This window comes from Drosophila ficusphila, unplaced genomic scaffold (genome assembly GCF_018152265.1).
Source record: "Drosophila ficusphila isolate 14025-0441.05 unplaced genomic scaffold, ASM1815226v1 contig_198, whole genome shotgun sequence".
NCBI lineage: Eukaryota > Metazoa > Arthropoda > Insecta > Diptera > Drosophilidae > Drosophila > Drosophila ficusphila.
The window spans coordinates 7,041,268-7,059,077 of NW_025064092.1; the positions used below are offsets into that span (position 1 = coordinate 7,041,268).

General features: G+C 39.6%; 5 protein-coding genes across 6 annotated transcripts; 4 read left to right on the forward strand and 1 right to left on the reverse strand.

Annotated features, from left to right (window-relative positions):
* The first annotated feature begins 2,301 nt into the window (after positions 1-2,301).
* On the forward strand, positions 2,302-3,532 carry LOC122319756 (sepiapterin reductase). The gene has a single exon (XM_043207470.1). The coding sequence runs from the start codon at positions 2,536-2,538 to the stop codon at positions 3,352-3,354; it is 819 nt and encodes a 272-aa protein (XP_043063405.1). The 5' UTR covers positions 2,302-2,535; the 3' UTR covers positions 3,355-3,532.
* A 2,201-nt stretch (positions 3,533-5,733) lies between these two features.
* Positions 5,734-6,768, forward strand: LOC122319757 (sepiapterin reductase). The gene has a single exon (XM_043207471.1). The coding sequence runs from the start codon at positions 5,861-5,863 to the stop codon at positions 6,644-6,646; it is 786 nt and encodes a 261-aa protein (XP_043063406.1). The 5' UTR covers positions 5,734-5,860; the 3' UTR covers positions 6,647-6,768.
* A 271-nt stretch (positions 6,769-7,039) lies between these two features.
* LOC122319755 (splicing factor ESS-2 homolog) lies at positions 7,040-9,181 on the reverse strand. The gene is made up of 2 exons (XM_043207469.1): positions 8,703-9,181; positions 7,040-8,306 (listed from the first exon to the last, which is right to left on the reverse strand). The coding sequence occupies exons 1-2, from the start codon at positions 9,073-9,075 to the stop codon at positions 7,162-7,164; spliced, it is 1,518 nt and encodes a 505-aa protein (XP_043063404.1). The 5' UTR covers positions 9,076-9,181; the 3' UTR covers positions 7,040-7,161.
* A 633-nt stretch (positions 9,182-9,814) lies between these two features.
* On the forward strand, positions 9,815-12,570 carry LOC122319749. Of its 2 annotated transcripts, none has more exons than XM_043207431.1 (3): positions 9,815-9,991; positions 11,029-11,193; positions 11,894-12,570. In XM_043207431.1, exons 1-3 carry the CDS (start codon positions 9,934-9,936, stop codon positions 12,364-12,366), a joined length of 696 nt encoding a protein of 231 aa, XP_043063366.1. In that variant the 5' UTR covers positions 9,815-9,933; the 3' UTR covers positions 12,367-12,570. The 2 variants fall into 2 exon arrangements, with proteins under 2 accessions (XP_043063366.1, XP_043063367.1); XM_043207432.1 differs by having other exon boundaries at positions 9,818-9,991; positions 11,080-11,193.
* A 1,242-nt stretch (positions 12,571-13,812) lies between these two features.
* On the forward strand, positions 13,813-14,890 carry LOC122319765. Its single transcript, XM_043207491.1, has one exon. It carries the CDS (start codon positions 13,971-13,973, stop codon positions 14,652-14,654), a length of 684 nt encoding a protein of 227 aa, XP_043063426.1. The 5' UTR covers positions 13,813-13,970; the 3' UTR covers positions 14,655-14,890.
* Positions 14,891-17,810: the final 2,920 nt, after the last annotated feature.

Sequence of the window (17,810 nt, forward strand, 5' to 3'; positions counted from 1 at the left end):
CCATTTTGCTCGAGGTGAATGAAATCTTTGCCCTCTATTCGCGTTAATTGAAATCTCACCGATGTTTGGGGTCACTTTCTCGCTGAACGACCTTGATTGGATAACAGGGTCAGGTTCAGGTAAAGCCCCATTGAAATAGACTTTCCCTAGGGTCCCAAGCCGCCCACAAGAGACGCGCTGCTACGTGCTTCGGCTTGCAAGCCCCACTCGCTATTGATAATACCCCTAAATCTACACAAACAACCAGATGTGATGCTATTCTCACTGGTGAATTCCACGAACTTTGGGCGATACGATGTCAAAAGTTAACAATGAGCTTAGTACTTAGTGGATTAATGGTTAATGGTTAAAGTTAGTCATTCGAATGGCACTTACCAATACTTATGAAATCGTATTAAAATCTTGGATCTTTTTGCTAGAGGTCAGAAAAAACTTTTAAAAGAAAATCTACTCAAAAACCTTTTGTTACAAAATAAAACTAAACTATTAAGATTAAAATAAACATAGAAAATATTATATATATGTATGTACATAGTAACATTCTTTATAAAAATAGAACGAATTGATTTGGTTTCCATGTTGATTGATTCGATTTGTCGTTCCAGAATATTCTATTTGGGGAACTTGTACTGAATTATAAAAAACCTGCGATTAGAAGGCGCTTTGTTCCCGATTCCTAAATGGGTCAGCGTCATCTCAGATCGACCCGGGAATCGGGAGCAGACTTCGCAGAATCAAAATTAGGCCATTAACCTAATTCGCAATTGTTAATGCGCGTATTTAAAGTCAAAACAAGAGAATCTGGGAAATAGCACAGTCTATCGATAGCAGATCGTAGCACTTCCTTTCTGATCGATAACACCCGGTATGTGGGCATATAATCAGAAGTACATTTCCCAAAAAAAACTTAATGATTTCCATCAAAATAAACACGTTTTTGGCAGTATCTTTAGCCACGCGATTTAACTGATGTTTGTTTACGGGTTTTCAGCGAGCTCACACGTGTTAAACTAATCGATTTTTTACAATCAGTAATACTGTTGCAATAAGTATTATGTAATTGTAAAATCATTTGCATTTCAGTTGTCTATTGAAGTTCAATGACTGGGTGCGATAACCTGTTGAATGATTCAAAATATATATATAAGTGTAGAAATGAAGATTTTATTAGTCGTTGTTTTGATGGAAAGGTTTTGCATTTGACTAAGTTTGGTGGAGAAAGAGGAAGAAATATAAATATATATGGATGTCCACATCAACATTTTAATAAATATATTTGGCTTATTTTCTAAAACTTATTACTTTTGACATTGTGAACAATAAAAAATTTTTAAGGAATACCCACTATTTATATTAATATAAATAGTTATAGTTTTAATAAGCCTGTTTTGCTCTAATCTGTTTACTTGTGCCTCACTATTTATTGTTGCCAACTGATTTGTTTACAAAAATCTTTGGTTAATCTCTTAAACTGAAAAAAAAACAACCTTGACTTACCGCCATATCACAAGAACTTTCCAAACCCCACGATCACGATCGATCAGCTCTTGGGCTCATGAAAAACAGTGGCAAAGAAAGAAGGGGCTTGGGAAAAAAATTTAATATAAATCAGTAGATAAACAAAAAGTACCAACAATAATTGACCAGAAATGGTAGAATAATTAAAAACGGAAATGGAGAAATTATAGAAATACTTGAGATTTATTGTCTTTTCTAGACTATATTGAACAAAGAATGTACCACGTTTGTATTCATATCAAAAAATAATACATTTTCTATAAAGTAGATTTCGATGTTTTTTAATTAAAAGAATGTTAGAATAATATTCAATACAAAAACTTGACATTTCAAGTGGACTGTTATTAACCACTTCTAAGCATTCTAAATTCAAAATAAAGTTATTTATTTGTACTTTATTTTTTTTATATATGTGAAATAATATAAATCTAAGAGTCGTTATTTTAGGTGATGGTTCAAGTTCAAGAATTTGTGGCCAGAATAGTTATTAATTATTAGTTAAACTCAAAAGTATTTACCAGTAAGACTTTTTTAATGGAAAAATAGTTCATGGTAGCCAAGTAAAACCCCAAAACCATTTACCAGGTTCTGCCCCCGTTGCGAACTACTGGAAGGGACTCCACTCCGATCCAGAGGTTCAACCGACGTGGGTCTGGTTTGCGTTGCCGAAATCCCAACCATTACAAGCGGTTAATGGCTCGGCAACAAGCCCAGACGGATGATCCCGCCGGGTCTTATCAGCTAGTTGGGTTGTATAAAAGCGCCGAGCTGACGTCCCCACGAGCTCAGAGCGCATCTATATACGGAATCGGAACCCGGGTTGCCCAGCCAAGTATATATTTACTTGGCCCATCGGAAAGTAGCTTATCAGGCAGAAAGAGAGTCCAGCTGGCGAGGCCCGCTAAAATTCGGCAACAGTACAGTCGTACGGCTCCAAGTGATCGCAAGTGGAAGGTTCTTCAGTCGCATTCGATCCCAAGATCTCAGAAATCCTTTAAAACAAAAAACCAAAAAATAATGTCAGCAAAGAGAATGGATTTAAATAGACGCACCTTTTTGGTGCTGAGCGGCAGCTCGAATCCTTTGGGTCAATCCCTGGCTCTGGAGTTCTGCCGTCGCCTGGCCACCGGATCCCTGGCCCTGATCCTGGACGAGGATCAGCAGCAACTGCGGGAACTGGAGAGCCTGCTCCAGAACGAGTTGAAAACGGATGCTGTGAAAGTGAAGACCGGAAGACTGGACAAAACCCACTCGAATGGTGTGCAGTTAATGGAGCAGGCTCTGCAGGATTATTTCGAGGAGGGAAAGCAGAATTCCTTTGAGCGATCCATAATCGTGCACAACGAGGGACAGGCGGCCACCCATGTGCTCCTGGAGCCGCAGACCGACGAGGATTGGAAGAGCTACGTCCAGCAGCAGTTGTATGCACCGGTGGCCCTCAACCAAAGTTGGCTGCAGTCGAAACACTTGGCGAAGGTGGAGAAGCTGGCGGTGAATGTGACCTCCTCGCTTATGATTCGTCCGTTGGTCCATGCCGGACTGCTCTGCTCCTGCAAGCGGGCCAGGGACATGTACTTCCGCGCCATGGCCGCCGAGGAGTATCGCTTCGGTGTCCACGTACTCAGCTTCTCGCCCGGCCTGATGGCCAGCCATCAGAGCCAGTGCGATGTGAACGGCAATCGGATCACGCCCGCCGATCTGATCGCCTCGAAGGAGCTGCTCCAGCTGCCCAGGATCCAGCCGCGCCAGGCCACCCTCAAGCTGATCAATATTCTCGAGGAGATCTCCTTCGTCTCCGGGCACGATGTCGACTACTACGACACCTTCGTTTTATGAGTAGCATCGTGGCGGTGGCCTATGTCCCCGATGGACTCGGTTCTGTACTTGGTTGACGATTTGGAGCAAGTTTTTGATTTGATTGCCTTGGAAATGAATAAAATCTGGCTGACGACCCTGCTTTTAATCCTGGAAGTGCAACAAGAACAAGCACACGAACAGGAAAACAAAAAAGAAATATTATATTTTCATTTTGGGGGAAATGGGTGGAATTTTTCCTTTTCAGAATGCTACTTTTGAACTGGCATTTTCACAAAGACTGTCACGTATTAATTCACATTACTTTAAATTTAAAAAAAAAAACGGAAAGTTTCCTTAGGAGAATTGTTTTAAACGCCTTTTATAAGAGTCTATTTTTGGAATTCTTTAACCTATAAATACTTTAGGATCCATTATTAAGGGAATTTAAAAACTTTGACCATATTGAATAAATTTTCTATTAGATTAGACCGGGGTAATTTAGAAAATACCTAAATACAAAAAAAAAAACCAACAACTTTTTTTTGATTCGACAGATATATCAGAAATAAAAACAATTTTTTTGCGCACACTGTATGTGCATATATTTGATTTACTTATAAAGATCGCCCCCAATCGTTTATTACCCTAAGTATTCCTTCCTGAACAGGCGTTCAGTTTATGAATCAGCGATGGGAACATGAATATATATATTTACACACATACAAAATGATTGTACGTATAGCTTTATATATAGAACCACCCATCACGTATATAATTTCAAAACAATCTGAGACAGACCCCGTCGACTTGATGATAAGGGAAATCCACAAGATCGAATTCTACGGAAGACACGTGTTCATATTATATATGGATGGGTGTTGCCGGGTCGAAATCGGAAAAGAACTCGTAATGGGACGCCACTTGATCCGGGATTTCACTTTTTATGTGTTATTTTGTGTAAAAACTGCGGTTAAATTCTGGTTTTTGTCTGTCATGAGTGTTTTTGTATAATTTTTCCACAAAAATATTTCTTAATATTCTAATTAACCTTTAAAATGTATTATGCGTCAAAACATATAAATAATAACCTCAATAATATCAGCAAAAATGTACTGGAGTTATTTAGTATACACCATTACAGATTTAAGCAGGTTAAATATTAAAATGCGTTAAATGCCTGTTTGATATTCTTATGTGTAAGATAATATTTCTTTGTCGTAAATTGATCTTCCAACAAATATATTTTGTTGCTTACTTTGCCTATACATTTTTATTCTATTTCTAAGGCATACTTTTGGTATACGAACACAAAAAATATTTTTAAACTTCAAGTCCGTTTTAAAAGCTGTGCATTTTGTTCCGAACAATGTTGTGAGCTTTCATAATCGAATTAACGATCATTAATACTTGAACTCAACTACAATGTTGTAAAGCTTATCTTATCAATATATTTCAATAGTCAGGCATGTGAAAATACTCTTTGAAAAATTTCATGAAGACTTTCACACTCAACCCTTAAACCTTTGTTTTATAAATAACTTTCGTATATTTATCCTGGTTCTATGAGCCATGAAAAAGTCTGTGTTCACTTTCATTTTGTAATTGTTTGTTTTTTTTTAAGTGTGCAATTATACCGGCATAAAAGGAGAGGTAAAATACAAAGTAAATAATAATGACGATTTCGAAGAGTTAACTGTATTACAATGTTGCGGAGCTTTTGAGAGAAGATAAAGCGAATCTCAATCTCAACTTTTTTTTTTTTTTTTTTTTTTTTGTTTGGACTGCCGACCTTGACATTGACTTTGTTGCGTTGATTTTATGCATTTTACCACATAGCTTTAGTATTACGATAAAGCCGGGAATTTTTGATATACCGATGTGCCGACATTAATGATGCGATTAATAAAACATAGGCAATTAATTAAATTAAATCGTTAAGCAAGAGCCGGCGATAACCTTTCCACTTTCAAGTAAAGCTTAAAGCGTGAGAGAACAAATGTGGCAATAGAGAGCAAACAAGCAAAAAAAGAGGCTGTGAGAGAACGAGGGACATGGGCGGAAATGGAAGGGATTACCCCCCATGTAGCTCCCCTTCGATTCCAAATTAAATAACTCAGTTATAAATTGTGCAATCAGTTCAATAGGTTCTTCGCTCATAAAATTAATGGACAGTAGTTCTGAAAACGCATGGCAAGAAATAAAAATTAAGTATGTCGATAGAATGAGGATTTGGAAAAATTATTTACTCTGTTAGTTTTAATCAGTGATTATAAGTTTAGATTGGATACTTACATAAATTAACGAATTTTTTATGTTTAAAAAAATCCAATATTTATTGAATAAATACAAAATAAGTGTCCAATAGGCCCCATAAAAGCAGTTTCCGCTTACGCTCCTGGCCACAAAAACGGGGAGCTTTGGTCAGCTGTGAAAAAGCTGCCAAATCAGGTAAATGCCGAAGTGAGTTAGGAAAGCAAGTCAGCCAACTGTTGCCGCTGTTGACTCGGAAAAATAGAAAGTAATTCAGTCTGATTTTTCTGTAATTATGGACCTGAAGCAGCGCACATATCTCCTGGTGACCGGAGCCTCTCGTGGAATCGGTCGGGAGTTTGCCCAACAGTTGGCCAAACGCATTAAATCCGAAGGATCCGTGGTGGCTCTTCTGGGTCGCAATCAGCCGCTTTTGGATGAGGCCAAAGCAGAGATTTCAGCCACAATACCGGAACTCTCAGTTCACACGTATTCTTTGGAGTTGGAGACGGCCAAGACGGAGGATTTCACCCAGATCCTGGATAACTCGCGCGGAGATAAGACCTTCGAGCGGGCCATAGTCATCCACAATGCCGGCACCGTGGGCGATACTTCGAAGAGGGCCAAGGAAATCGGGGATACGAACATCCTGCAGCGATACTATCACACGAATGTCTTTTCCGCCATCTCGCTGAATTGCGAGTTCATGCGAATCTTCCAGGGAATCCCCAAGTTGGTAGTGAATCTCAGCACTTTGGCTGCCATCGCTCCGATTTCTTCAATGGCTCACTATTGCACTGTGAAGGCGGCCCGCGAGATGTACTTCCGGGTGCTGGCCACCGAGGAGTCCTCGAAGGACACCCTGGTGCTTAACTACGCCCCCGGCGTCATCGACACCCAGATGACCGTGCAGGTGCAGCGGGAGGCCCACGATCCCGCCGTCGTCGAAATGTTCCGGAAGCAAAGGGAGGCCAAGACCATGCTGACCACCGTCCAGACCACGGAGCGCTTCATCAAGGTCCTGGAGGCCCTCAAGTTCAAGTCCGGCGATCACGTCGACTACAGGGATGCACAGTTTTAGTCTCGCAATCAATTTGTGATGTACGGAAATGGGTTTTTGTATTACAGCATTAAAAACAATCTAAATTCCAGTCTCTATTAAACTTTTTAAAGGAATTTTCCTTTATAAATATTTATGACTTACTTCGATCGTTAAATTTGCTATATACTTTGGGTCGTGATTACTCAAGTCGACTTGGTTTGAGTTTTTTTTGGAAGCTACAATGTTAACAATTATTTTAACTCCTTCCTGTGGGGATTCCGGGTTTTAAGATGAAAAAAATATTAGGATTGGAAAATAGCTGAAAGAGTATTTAAAGATTAGGAGATTACCAAGAGTTGCACTGAGCTAAACATAATCATTTAGCTGATAACAGATGTGCTAATAGTACGTTTATGATTTCGCATTCAAAAATCTCTTATCATCATTTAACCAACTCCTGGGAATGGGTCTTTCTATTTTGTTATTAGCAGTAAAGTTCAAGGATAATGAGGTATTGCATTGAAACTAAACTTGAACAGAGAAGGTAATATATGCTAGAAGAAATCGGCTGCAGTGCGTCGCTTTGTGGGAATCTTGAGCAGGTCATCAGTTAGCGTGGAGCCCGTATCAATGCCGGAGCTCTTGGCCGGTGTGCTAATTTTGCCCGGCTGTTGTTTCGGTGGACCCAGTGGCGTCGTGGTGGTGTTCCTCACAACTCCAGGCGTAATCTTGCGTTTGCGGGCGCTCAGAGGCGACGGCGTGTGCGATGATCTTGGCGTTCCGCGGAGCCCCAGCTTTCCGGTGGCCAGCAACTGAGCTGCTGGCGACATGCTGGCCAGTCGCTCCATGTTAGTGCGAATCAGTGGGGATCCAATGTTCCGACGCGCCGTGTCCAAGGCCATTTGCTTTTGGTTCCGCATCTTTTCGCTGACCTTTTCTGCCAGAGCGATGGCAATGTTTTCGCGCCGCGAGTTCTCGTTGATCCGAAACGAGGGTCCCTGCGTGGGTCGCAATGGTGTATCGCCTCCATCGAGACGAAAGGGAGTGCCGTCGATCTCACCCCAAGTCATGATGGGCGAGAAGGCCTCTCCGGGTCTTGGGGATGGGGAACGCAGTAGATCAAATCCTCGTATCCTTGGTGTGGCAGTGGATTCATTTGCTCCCTTGGCGGGCACCTCATCCATCTTTTTACCCTCCGTCTCGTGTTTAGCTTCATCTGGCAGCCGGGTGGCATTGTGTTGGATGCTCTGCTTACGCTCCGCCAACTGGACACGCTCCTCCTCCGTGTACTCCACGCCATCGGGCACATACATTATTGAGTTCATGTTCGTGTAGTTCCACGTTTCTATTTTCCTCAACGGATCCGGCTCCTCGAATTGCTTCTCTATGCTCGGCAGCATTAGAGCACGCTGCAGTTGCTCCGCGGACAGTTTCTCGTGGTTGTACAGCACAGCGTACTTCTGGCGAAGCTTCGCCTCCGCCGTCTCGATGATCTCCTGGAAGCTCTGGTTATCCTCGCTGGTGTAGCTTTGCAGGAAGGCGTCGAGGGAGAGCTTCGAAGTTGTGTCTCTGCCCTCGGCGATGCTCTTCTCGGAGCTGGTTGTGGACAAAGGGGTGTCGTTGGCCCGGGAATTGGGAAACGGGGTATTGCTACCGTTGGCCTGGCTAACTGGCGTCTCAAATGTGGCCGGAGACATGGCTGAAATGAGAAATATTTAGACATCAGGAAAGTTTTTTTAAAGGGTTAAAGGAAATGGTTCATTATGAAATGATTTTAAGGGAAAAGGTATAAGGAATCTAAGATATACTCGTAGGGGGAAATTAAATGTACTACATAAAATCGATACATCCTCTTCTAAATCATATTACTGCTTGCACTTCATTTCATCAGACTACTGAGTTGTCCATCAATTGACCCAGCTTTATAGCTATATATTCTTTAAAACAATTAAATATTCTAGTTCCCAATGAATCCCCAAGCAGCAACTGAAGTGATATTAAGGTAGACAGTATTCAAATTCCATACAACAATGTTGGCAAAATGTGTATTTTGATAGATAGATAAATACTTTTTCTGATCTTGGATAATACCCACCATTGTTTCGCTGGTTGTTCCTTCTGCCCATGTTCCTTCCCGTTCCGGGAATCCTGCCCAGACTGTATCGCTCCCGAATCTCAGCCATTTGGACAAAGTCCCGCCGTGATTCCGCGTCCAGGTAATCATTCTGGGCGCGCAGCTTCTCGAGATCCGGAAAAAAGTCCCGCTGGATGATCTTGGACATCTCCTCGATATACTTCTCCTCCGTGAGGATCTTCGGTTTGTTTTTACGGCGCACCATTGGCGAGGGTTTCTTGAACTCCGCCAGTGCAGAGTTTTGGACCCGAGCCACTTCCATGGCCAAGCTGCCAGGAGTTCCAGGTGTTCCAGGAGTTCCCGGTGTGGCAGGTGTCTGCGGCGTCCTGTTCATCGCCCGGTGTTTTCTCTTTTGTATCGAAAATTACAATGTTTTGAAACCGAAAGAGAGAAACTCTTTTTTTATTATTATTTTTGGAGTGGTGTGCCCGCCGATTTTTTCCCCCGTAATCTCTAAAAATAAAAATAATTCAAGAAGTTTAGTGTTGCCAGACTGTGTTGTTTGACGGGCTGGCAAGGAGCACTTATCGATAAGTTTCTGCAAGAAGTGGAACGCATTCAAAGCAGCGCGAGAATTTAAAAGAATAACTTAATTTTTTTTTAATAAAACGGAAACTTTGTATTTTATATGCGAATAAATAAATATAACATTACAAATAAATCAAAAACAACTCAACAACAAAGTTACAAGTTACAAATAAAGAAAAGTAATCTCTTTCTATTTCTAATTAAAAAAAAAAAAAAATAATATTTTTATGTTGAGAACTTGTTACGAGGGAAGTAATAATTCTTTATCTATCTTTATGAAAATATATGAAAATAATATAGATATTTATTTTAACCTGAAAGTTTTTTGACACTCCGTTTAAAACATTTCAAAAGCGCAGTTCTCTTTTAACGGCCGCCAATCGTTTACACTCTCCAAACAGTTTAAACAATGGAAATGAAACAGGTTACTTATTTGCTCTGTGAATCAGAAACGTTTGTTCGTGTCGCGTTATCAGTATCAAGTATTAACGCTTCGGGCGGCGTTATCTAGTTTTTTGTTTGTAAGCTCGGAGACCTCAAATCCCCGTACGAACGATCGATACTCAGTCTTGTTTCAGCCTTACTACGCGTCGCTTCTTCGATCGCCGTGAAATTAGTAATTGAATTTAGCACATTCGTTCGAGATCGAATATCCAAATCAGACATGAAGTTCTACCTGCTGCTTATCGCCGCCGTGTCGTTTTTGACCTACATTAGCTGTGGTAAATCCCTTATTTCTGCTCGATTCCCCTCCCGATTTCAATCTGGTTACATTTTTTTTTTATGTTTCAAATGAACGATTTATTGAGTGCATTATATAAGAAAAAGGTGTGATAAGCGGTGGTCTCATCGACACGGAAATAACTTTGTGATAAGATATCAATAGCCGTGCTCGCATAGAAACTTCAAAGGTTGTGGGCTTTGTAACTTGGGCAACATTTTTTTTTTTGTGATAGTGTTTTGCCGGCGAATAACTTGATATATAGTATATAGAATTTATATATCCATATGTGAGCATTCGTTTGATTTCATGTTATGATGAAATATAACGCTGATGAGCAGCGTTGGCGGCTTTAATCCATGTAATTTTTGTTCAAATTAAATATATGCAAAATGATCTATAAATGTTATGGAAACTAAAACTTCGAACAACAAATAATATATTAAGTTCTGGCATAATTGCAGTTTTATGTTCACTTTAAAAATATTTGTAAACTTCTATGCATATGTAGTTATTTTTCTAGCTGAACTTTATTTATTATGACTCATCACCTAATTTAAGCACAAACTTTTTCTTCTTTGATTTGTAAACACTTATTGTTTCTGTTCCTTCAAAAAAAAATTAATCTCGAATATCAATATCGTATTTCATCATAAGCGCCGTAATAAATACGGTTTGGATAATTTCATAATAATTTGTGGGCAAACACCTCAGGTAATGCTGTCAGCAGTGTAAATTTGCTTTTCTTATCTTACACTGGACATAAGTATATGCTTGTTGACTCATTTGGGGCTATGTACACAGACTGCCGATAAGAATCGATTGTGGCAATAGGAAAACTTAGATAGTAAATGTCAGCGCGTACAGTGCGTTTTATAAACATAAAAGGAATTAGGAGAAGGGGCTTAAAATTGATAAAAAAAAAAATTACAAATGCTTTTGCATTGCACTTTGTGGAACTTTGCACCGAAGTGATTAGTCCGTTTACTTGTGTCAATTTGAACGCGAAGGTTACAACCATTAATCTAATCTAATCAGGCCTGCCCGAAACTCAACCGAAAAGCTCCGTTCCCCTCGCTCCATTCACAGATGGCTGTATCCAGTGCAACTCCAAGGACAACGAGCGCTGCGCCACCAATCCGCTAAGCCTGCTCAACAGGAACTGCTCCGACGGATCCTCCGACTGCTACTCCCGCGTCCTGGGTGAGTTTTCTTCATCCTCTTCGTTTTCTTTACTACCACGATTTGGAAATAGAAAAATATGCATCATCTGCAGCTTAACGTACTGCAAGTCTCCACTTAGTCACTTTTATACCTTAAAGCCTTAAAGAGCAATTTTAGCAATAATTAGGGAAACTAGTTTAAAAGTTTTATGTAATTCACAAGCTTAAAGTTTTTCTCATTAATATTTTTTACACCGATCAAATTTATAAAAAATGCTGTGTCTGTATGGGCATTGTCAATTTTGTTATTATATAATAATTGCCAAATTTAAGCAGCACACATTTTGCAAACATTTTTACAAAGACTTTTGTATTTTAAAAAATCTCATATAACATGTTTTTAAGATTATTAAACAATTAAGTTTTTTACGGTTTTGTTTGTTTAATTTAGGTTGTCAAGTGCTTACCGCTTAAATAAAAAGAAGGAAACAAAGTAATTAAAATTTCCAGTATAATGAGTTATACTTTATTATGGTTCTAAAGATTAATACAAAAATTAATCACTTTGAGGTTTATATAAATAAGAAATTATTTTGTAATATATTTATAACGTTTTCTTGGGCGGTGAATAACCTAAAATAAAAATAGTTTATTTTTTTCACTACTTTAAGCTGTTGCTAAAGCTAAGTTATTACATTTTAATATACTTTTTCATTTGTGTACTTTAAATGATTTACTAGATGGCTACACGATCCGCGGCTGTGCCGTTGACCTGAACAACGCGACCCGGAGCACGTGCAACAACGAGCTGGTGTGCCAGATCTGCTACTCGAGCGCCGGCTGCAACAAGAACATCTTCCCGATGACGCGGGCGCAGTGCCTGCAGTGCTCCGGCAACTCGACGTCCTCGGAGTGCGCCAGGGACAACTACAGCGAGGTGAAGATCTGCCCGATCTACAAGTTCGGCGACCAGTGCTACATCCGCAACAGCAACCGCACCGTCGACGGGTCCTTCCAGCGCGGCTGCCTCACCTCCGCCCAGTCGAACAAGCAGTGCGTGAAGAGCGGCAACTGCTACGTCTGCGAGGGACGCGGCTGCAACTTCCTCAACGCCAACGACACCCTCATCCCGCTGGCCCGCGACTCCGGTGTCTCCGTGGTCCTCTCCACATCCCTTCTGCTCGCCGGCCTTCTGGCCGCCTGGAGGCTCTAAGGAATGCGAAAAGCACGAGTCCATGGATGAAAGTCAGTCCTCCCACCATTCCAGCTCCCAAAGACTTCGTCCTCTGCATTAAACGTTTCAATTCAGCATTACAGCATCACAATTGATTTAATCTTTTTTTTACACAACTCTGTCTTTGTTATGTCTTTGCCTTGAACAAAAATAAAGATACAATTTTGATGAGACATAAAGGAATTTAAAATGTTATTAATTTTTGTGGTTGTGAATATAACAAAATACAAAATATTTGAATAAAAAAACTTTCATTCAACTTTTGAAGGTTAGCAAGAGGTTGTAAGATTCTTTATCAGTTTGTTTGAAATATGTATTTTGAGGAGAGATTATCCTTTTTTAAGAAGCGATCTCTTTTTGCAGTTCTTAAAATGACAATTTTTTGTATTTTCTTAATTTTATAGTTTTTATCCCCTTTTTGGTTTCTTTGCTCATTTGCTTTGAAGAAAACTGAATACGAAAATGAACTGGGAATGGGAATGGAAGGCAAATATTGATCAAACATTTTGTTTGCATTCGGCGTTTTACGAGGTGTCAACGGGCGGCACTTGACGGCCCGCGCTGCAGTTGACATTATGCCCCTGCACCACTCTGTGCCCCCTTATGGATCTCTATTCCGATCCCGATTCAGAACCAGAACGAGAAGGAGAAGGAGAAGCAGTAGCAAAACCGGAAGCTCTCTCAGCCAATGAGGGGTGCATAAATGTGTCGACGCCTCCGAATGTTTGTCAATTACTTTTCACGGCTCGCTTTTCCGGGGCCATTTCCAATCGAACTGGGTGTGCGGAAATAGATCAGTTGGTGGATGCTTCTCAGATCCAGGGAAGCCAAAATATACGTTGGCTGTTTCAATTTGTGGAAACAAATTTGTATCGATTAGGTTTGGTAAAGAAATAAGTATACATTTAGTTTGGTAAAACGATTTCGTATTAATTAAATTTGGTCAAACCAGATTTCAAAAACATGAATTTGCTTAAACAAATTTGTTAAACAAATGTAACTTTTGAGAATAAATAAAAACTAAAGGTTTTATTTATTGATAAAAGGTTAATTGTTCAACACCCAAACATCAGTTTACTTCGAAGAGAACCTTCATTTATTAAATGTTCATTTAAAAAAGATATATTTACATATAATATTAATAAAAATAAATATATAATAAATAAATTTTCACAGTATAAAAATGTACCTATATATAAGATATATAATTTATTACATATGTATAGGTTTTATAGTTTAAATATTTTTGTTGTGATATTCAATGTGCACATGAATCCGTTTAGTTATTTAAGCTATTCTATGCTCCTAACCATCTTTATGGTATGATAAAAATTTGAGGTACTAAATAGTACTTCCCAAATAGTATGATTATTTTCTAGAGTTGAGCTGGAAATGTCAAAGGTGTTTGACACGATGCCATGACTTGCCAGTCACTCCCAACAATGACGACAGCTCGGCGAGGCATTCACATAGAAACAATTTATTGACGAGACCAAAGCTGAAAACACAGGACGAGGACATAATAAGCGGAGATCGAGAAGACGTAGTTAGCAAAGGCTTGGCCACCAGTTAGGACGACTAGGATGCGAAAGATGCAGGTCCTGATTCAGACGCGTGATGGCAGGAAAAGCATTTATGAGGTGGATCGTTTTGGAACCGTAGGAAACCTGAAGTCCCGAATCGGAAGCAACTTATCCGTGCCCATGGGCTTCAGTCGGCTGACGTACAAGGGTCGCATTCTGGCGAATCACAGCATCCTGGAGGATGTGGGCATCCGGCGGATGTCCACCTTGGATCTCTGCTGGCAGCCGGTTGTCCTGACGCCCAAGCAACTGAGCGAAAAGGAGGGCGACTTGGACCGATTTAAGTTCCATCAGAAAGCCATGGAACCCTTCGATCAGAAGACCAAAACCGTGGATGTGCTCAATGCTTCGGATGATTACCAGGATGGCGAGGACATCGCCGGTGAGATCCCCAATCTGCCAGAGACGCGTAACTCAATAATTCCGGAGGACGATGATGAACTGGAGGAGCTGCTCTTCCCGTCTTCCGATGGCCTGGAATTCCTGTCCGTCAATACACTTTGCAAGAAGTCCGTCGATCGAATTGGCAAGGAGCAGAACGAGGAGGAGGAGCCTCTGAACCCCGAGCCAATTGCTCTGCCATCAAGTCCTGTGGACATCGCCATTAAACCGGAAACCAAAGGTCTTGCCACGACCTCCACAATCAAAACGAAGAAGGCCAAGAAGAACCGCAAACGGAAGTAGAAGTTCTTATGTTATTGCATATTGACTTTTGACACACTTCAATTCGAAATTCCCAACCCACTTTTCATCTGCCAATTTGAAATCTAAATTTGCGTTAGAAGAAACCGAATAAACCTTGGTTAGCTTCAATTTTTAAATACCTTTTTTCTTGATTGTATGCAAACACTTGTCATAGATTAATTTTTATTATACCAATCAAAATATAATACAATATTTATCCTTACAACAAAAAGCAATTTGTAGATGGTTAAGTTGTTATTTAATTTTTATTTTCAAACTGGAAGTATCACATATTTTGAGAAAAAGGTTTAACTAATCGATGATAATATCCTTTAAAAATAAAAAATGTACAGTTTGCTTGACCTTCTTTAAAATTTTTTTAATTTTTTTTTAATTTTTAATTTCCTAACTAATATTACTTTATGTGAAGGTATTATTATTTATTTTGTTAAAATTTATTTTTAATCGAGTGCGAATCAGTAAAAATGGAGATTTCTGCCCGTTCGCCGCCACAAATTAATTTACCCCAAGCGGTAACCATTTAATTCCCAATTGTTTACACTCAAACAAATAATTAACAAGTAATGGCATGGCCAATGCCATAACAATTTTTCAAATTTATGAATTATTTATGGAGTGCATAGTACGATACGATGCGATCGAAATGCTACCGAAAATGCCAAAAAATAAACGAAGAGCTCGGGGAAGGAACCACTTAACTCAAAATAATTGTAAACAGAGTGGAAAAACGAAAAACGAAAAAAAACCGAACGGGGAATTAAGGAAAAACAATAACAAGCCGTTCCATAAATGGATAATGGATAAATCCTGGGCGCAACTGGATGCGTAGATTTATATGGTGTACGGGGAAGGTAAACAAATCGGTTCAGGTGGATCGGTGGCGGAGGAGACCCGCTACCAGGTACCAGGTACCGTTAATTGAACGCCCGTGGCTGATGGAAAGCAGAAGCCCCCCGGCGAATCGCTTCTGTTCACTTTGATCGGTCCAGTTTTCCACTCTTCCACCTTTTTCGGGCTCGAGTTGCGGGTTCGGGTTCCCCGGATCTCCATGGGGCCCAGATCCCGGAATCTAATGGCCAACCGACGCCATTTTCTCGTCTTCTCTCCCACTCTTTCTCGTTAGCCCCCAGGTTTTCCGCGTTCCTCGTACCTCGTACACTGGGGAAAAAAATAAAGGCTCTGAAAAAAGGAATTTTAATTTAATAACTGAAAATGGTTCACAGACTTTTTATTTGTAACATGCAAAACGCCACAAAGATATATCTTTAATATTTTTGAAATGAGAAATTGTATGCAAATTAGTAACTATCTGATATGGGAGCTCAAGAATGCAATTTTAGTTTGTTTAACACTTTGGTATATTTTAGGAAAAGAAATTGTTTATCCTAAAATTTTTTAAAACGTTGAAAACCAGCGGAAATTTTATGCAACAGATTTTATTACTCTTCACCATTTACCATTCAAACCTTTCTTTGAACATTTTCAAAAAGTTATATTGGCCTTATAATAAGACATTCATATATAAGAAGTATTTATAGAATTAGGGATGAAATAATTTCATAACAATTTTTAGTCAAAGCCTTTTCTGTATTTAAGGGTAAGCTTTTAAAATTTATTTTAATAAAACTCTATAATTCTTTGAAGCCTGATAAGGTTTTTATTTTTTCCGGTGTTTGTTTTTACTGTCTTAATATTCGGTTTTTCTTTTTACGGTTTATTTAGTGTCGAGGTTATGGCGCAATTTGTATTTATGGCCACTAGCAGCACCACCATCGGCTGCAGTGCAGCATGAGCACCACGAAAGCCATGAGCACCACCATGTGGCCGCAGTCCAATTAAAAGCGTTTTCCAAATGAGGCGCATGAGTCAGGTCAGCCACCCACTCGGCGGTCACGCCCACTGCCCCCTGCAAGAAGTAAACAAAATCCAGATGGGGATCGCCGCCCCCAACCCCCTCCCAAACACCATCCATCGCCAAAGACCACGCCCCTTCAAAAAGAGAGAGAGAATTTCTTTAAAAATAGGAACTTAAATGGGGTGAAGGAGGTGGGGAGGGGATACAGTAAACTATAATCTTTGGGGAACCGCTGTATTTTTCTTTACAAAATAAAATTTCGAAGATCTTAAGTATTTAAAGAAAATATATATATTACGATAAAACCATTCTAAAGTCTCATTAATGAAGGATAACTTTTTACAGTAAACAAATTAAATCGAATTATTTTTTTAGTTGGTATATCTTAATTGGAAAAAATTTCCGATATGGTTGTTGATAGAAATCAAAAAAATTGTCCATCCTTTTAATCAGGTCACAAGTTCAACACTATCAGGGCCGTAGCTAGCATGGGGCAGGTGGGGCGGTGCCCCAGGGCCCCCGAAGGGAAAGGGGCCCCGCCGGGGCCCCTTCTTATCGACCACTTTTTTAGTTATGAAAAAGCCTTACCATGGCTTTCGGACTTTCTGAATAAGCTTTAAATGGATCACAATAGTCTAACAAAATAAAAAAATTCTAAATTGTTTACAGTTTTATTAGATAGTGTACAAAACAACATGTTTTCGCTTTATTTCAACATATCTCAGTATCTCATTTGGTAAATACCATTAAAAACGCCGCTTGCATACATCAGAGTAACTTGACGTTAAGGAACTGTTTTCAATTATGATCATTTCAGCAAGTTATTTCACACTATCAATCAGACCGATTTGTTTTCTGAACGCTGAACGCAACGAGAGTAATTGCGATGGAAATGTGGAAGAAATGTTATCACGGAAATTTTTCATGAATTTTTCGGCTTCTAACGAAATTTCCTCGTCAGTGGCATTGATTATGAATTTGTGAATAAAATTTGACAAAAGACTCCCGTATAGGGGGCCCCAAATTTACTTGTTGCCCCAGGGCCCCCGAGGCTCTAGCTACGGCCCTGAACACTATTATTTAATAATGACTTTTTAGTCATATTAAACTATTGTAGTTAAGACGATAAAACAAATAGGTGAGTTATGTGTTTATATTACCTGGTATACCCGTATATTAACTTATAATGACAATGAAAACCATAGCTTTATAGCTTTAATTCCATTCACGTAACTCATATAAAAGATCCATAGCTCCATATATAAGAACACAACTCTTGT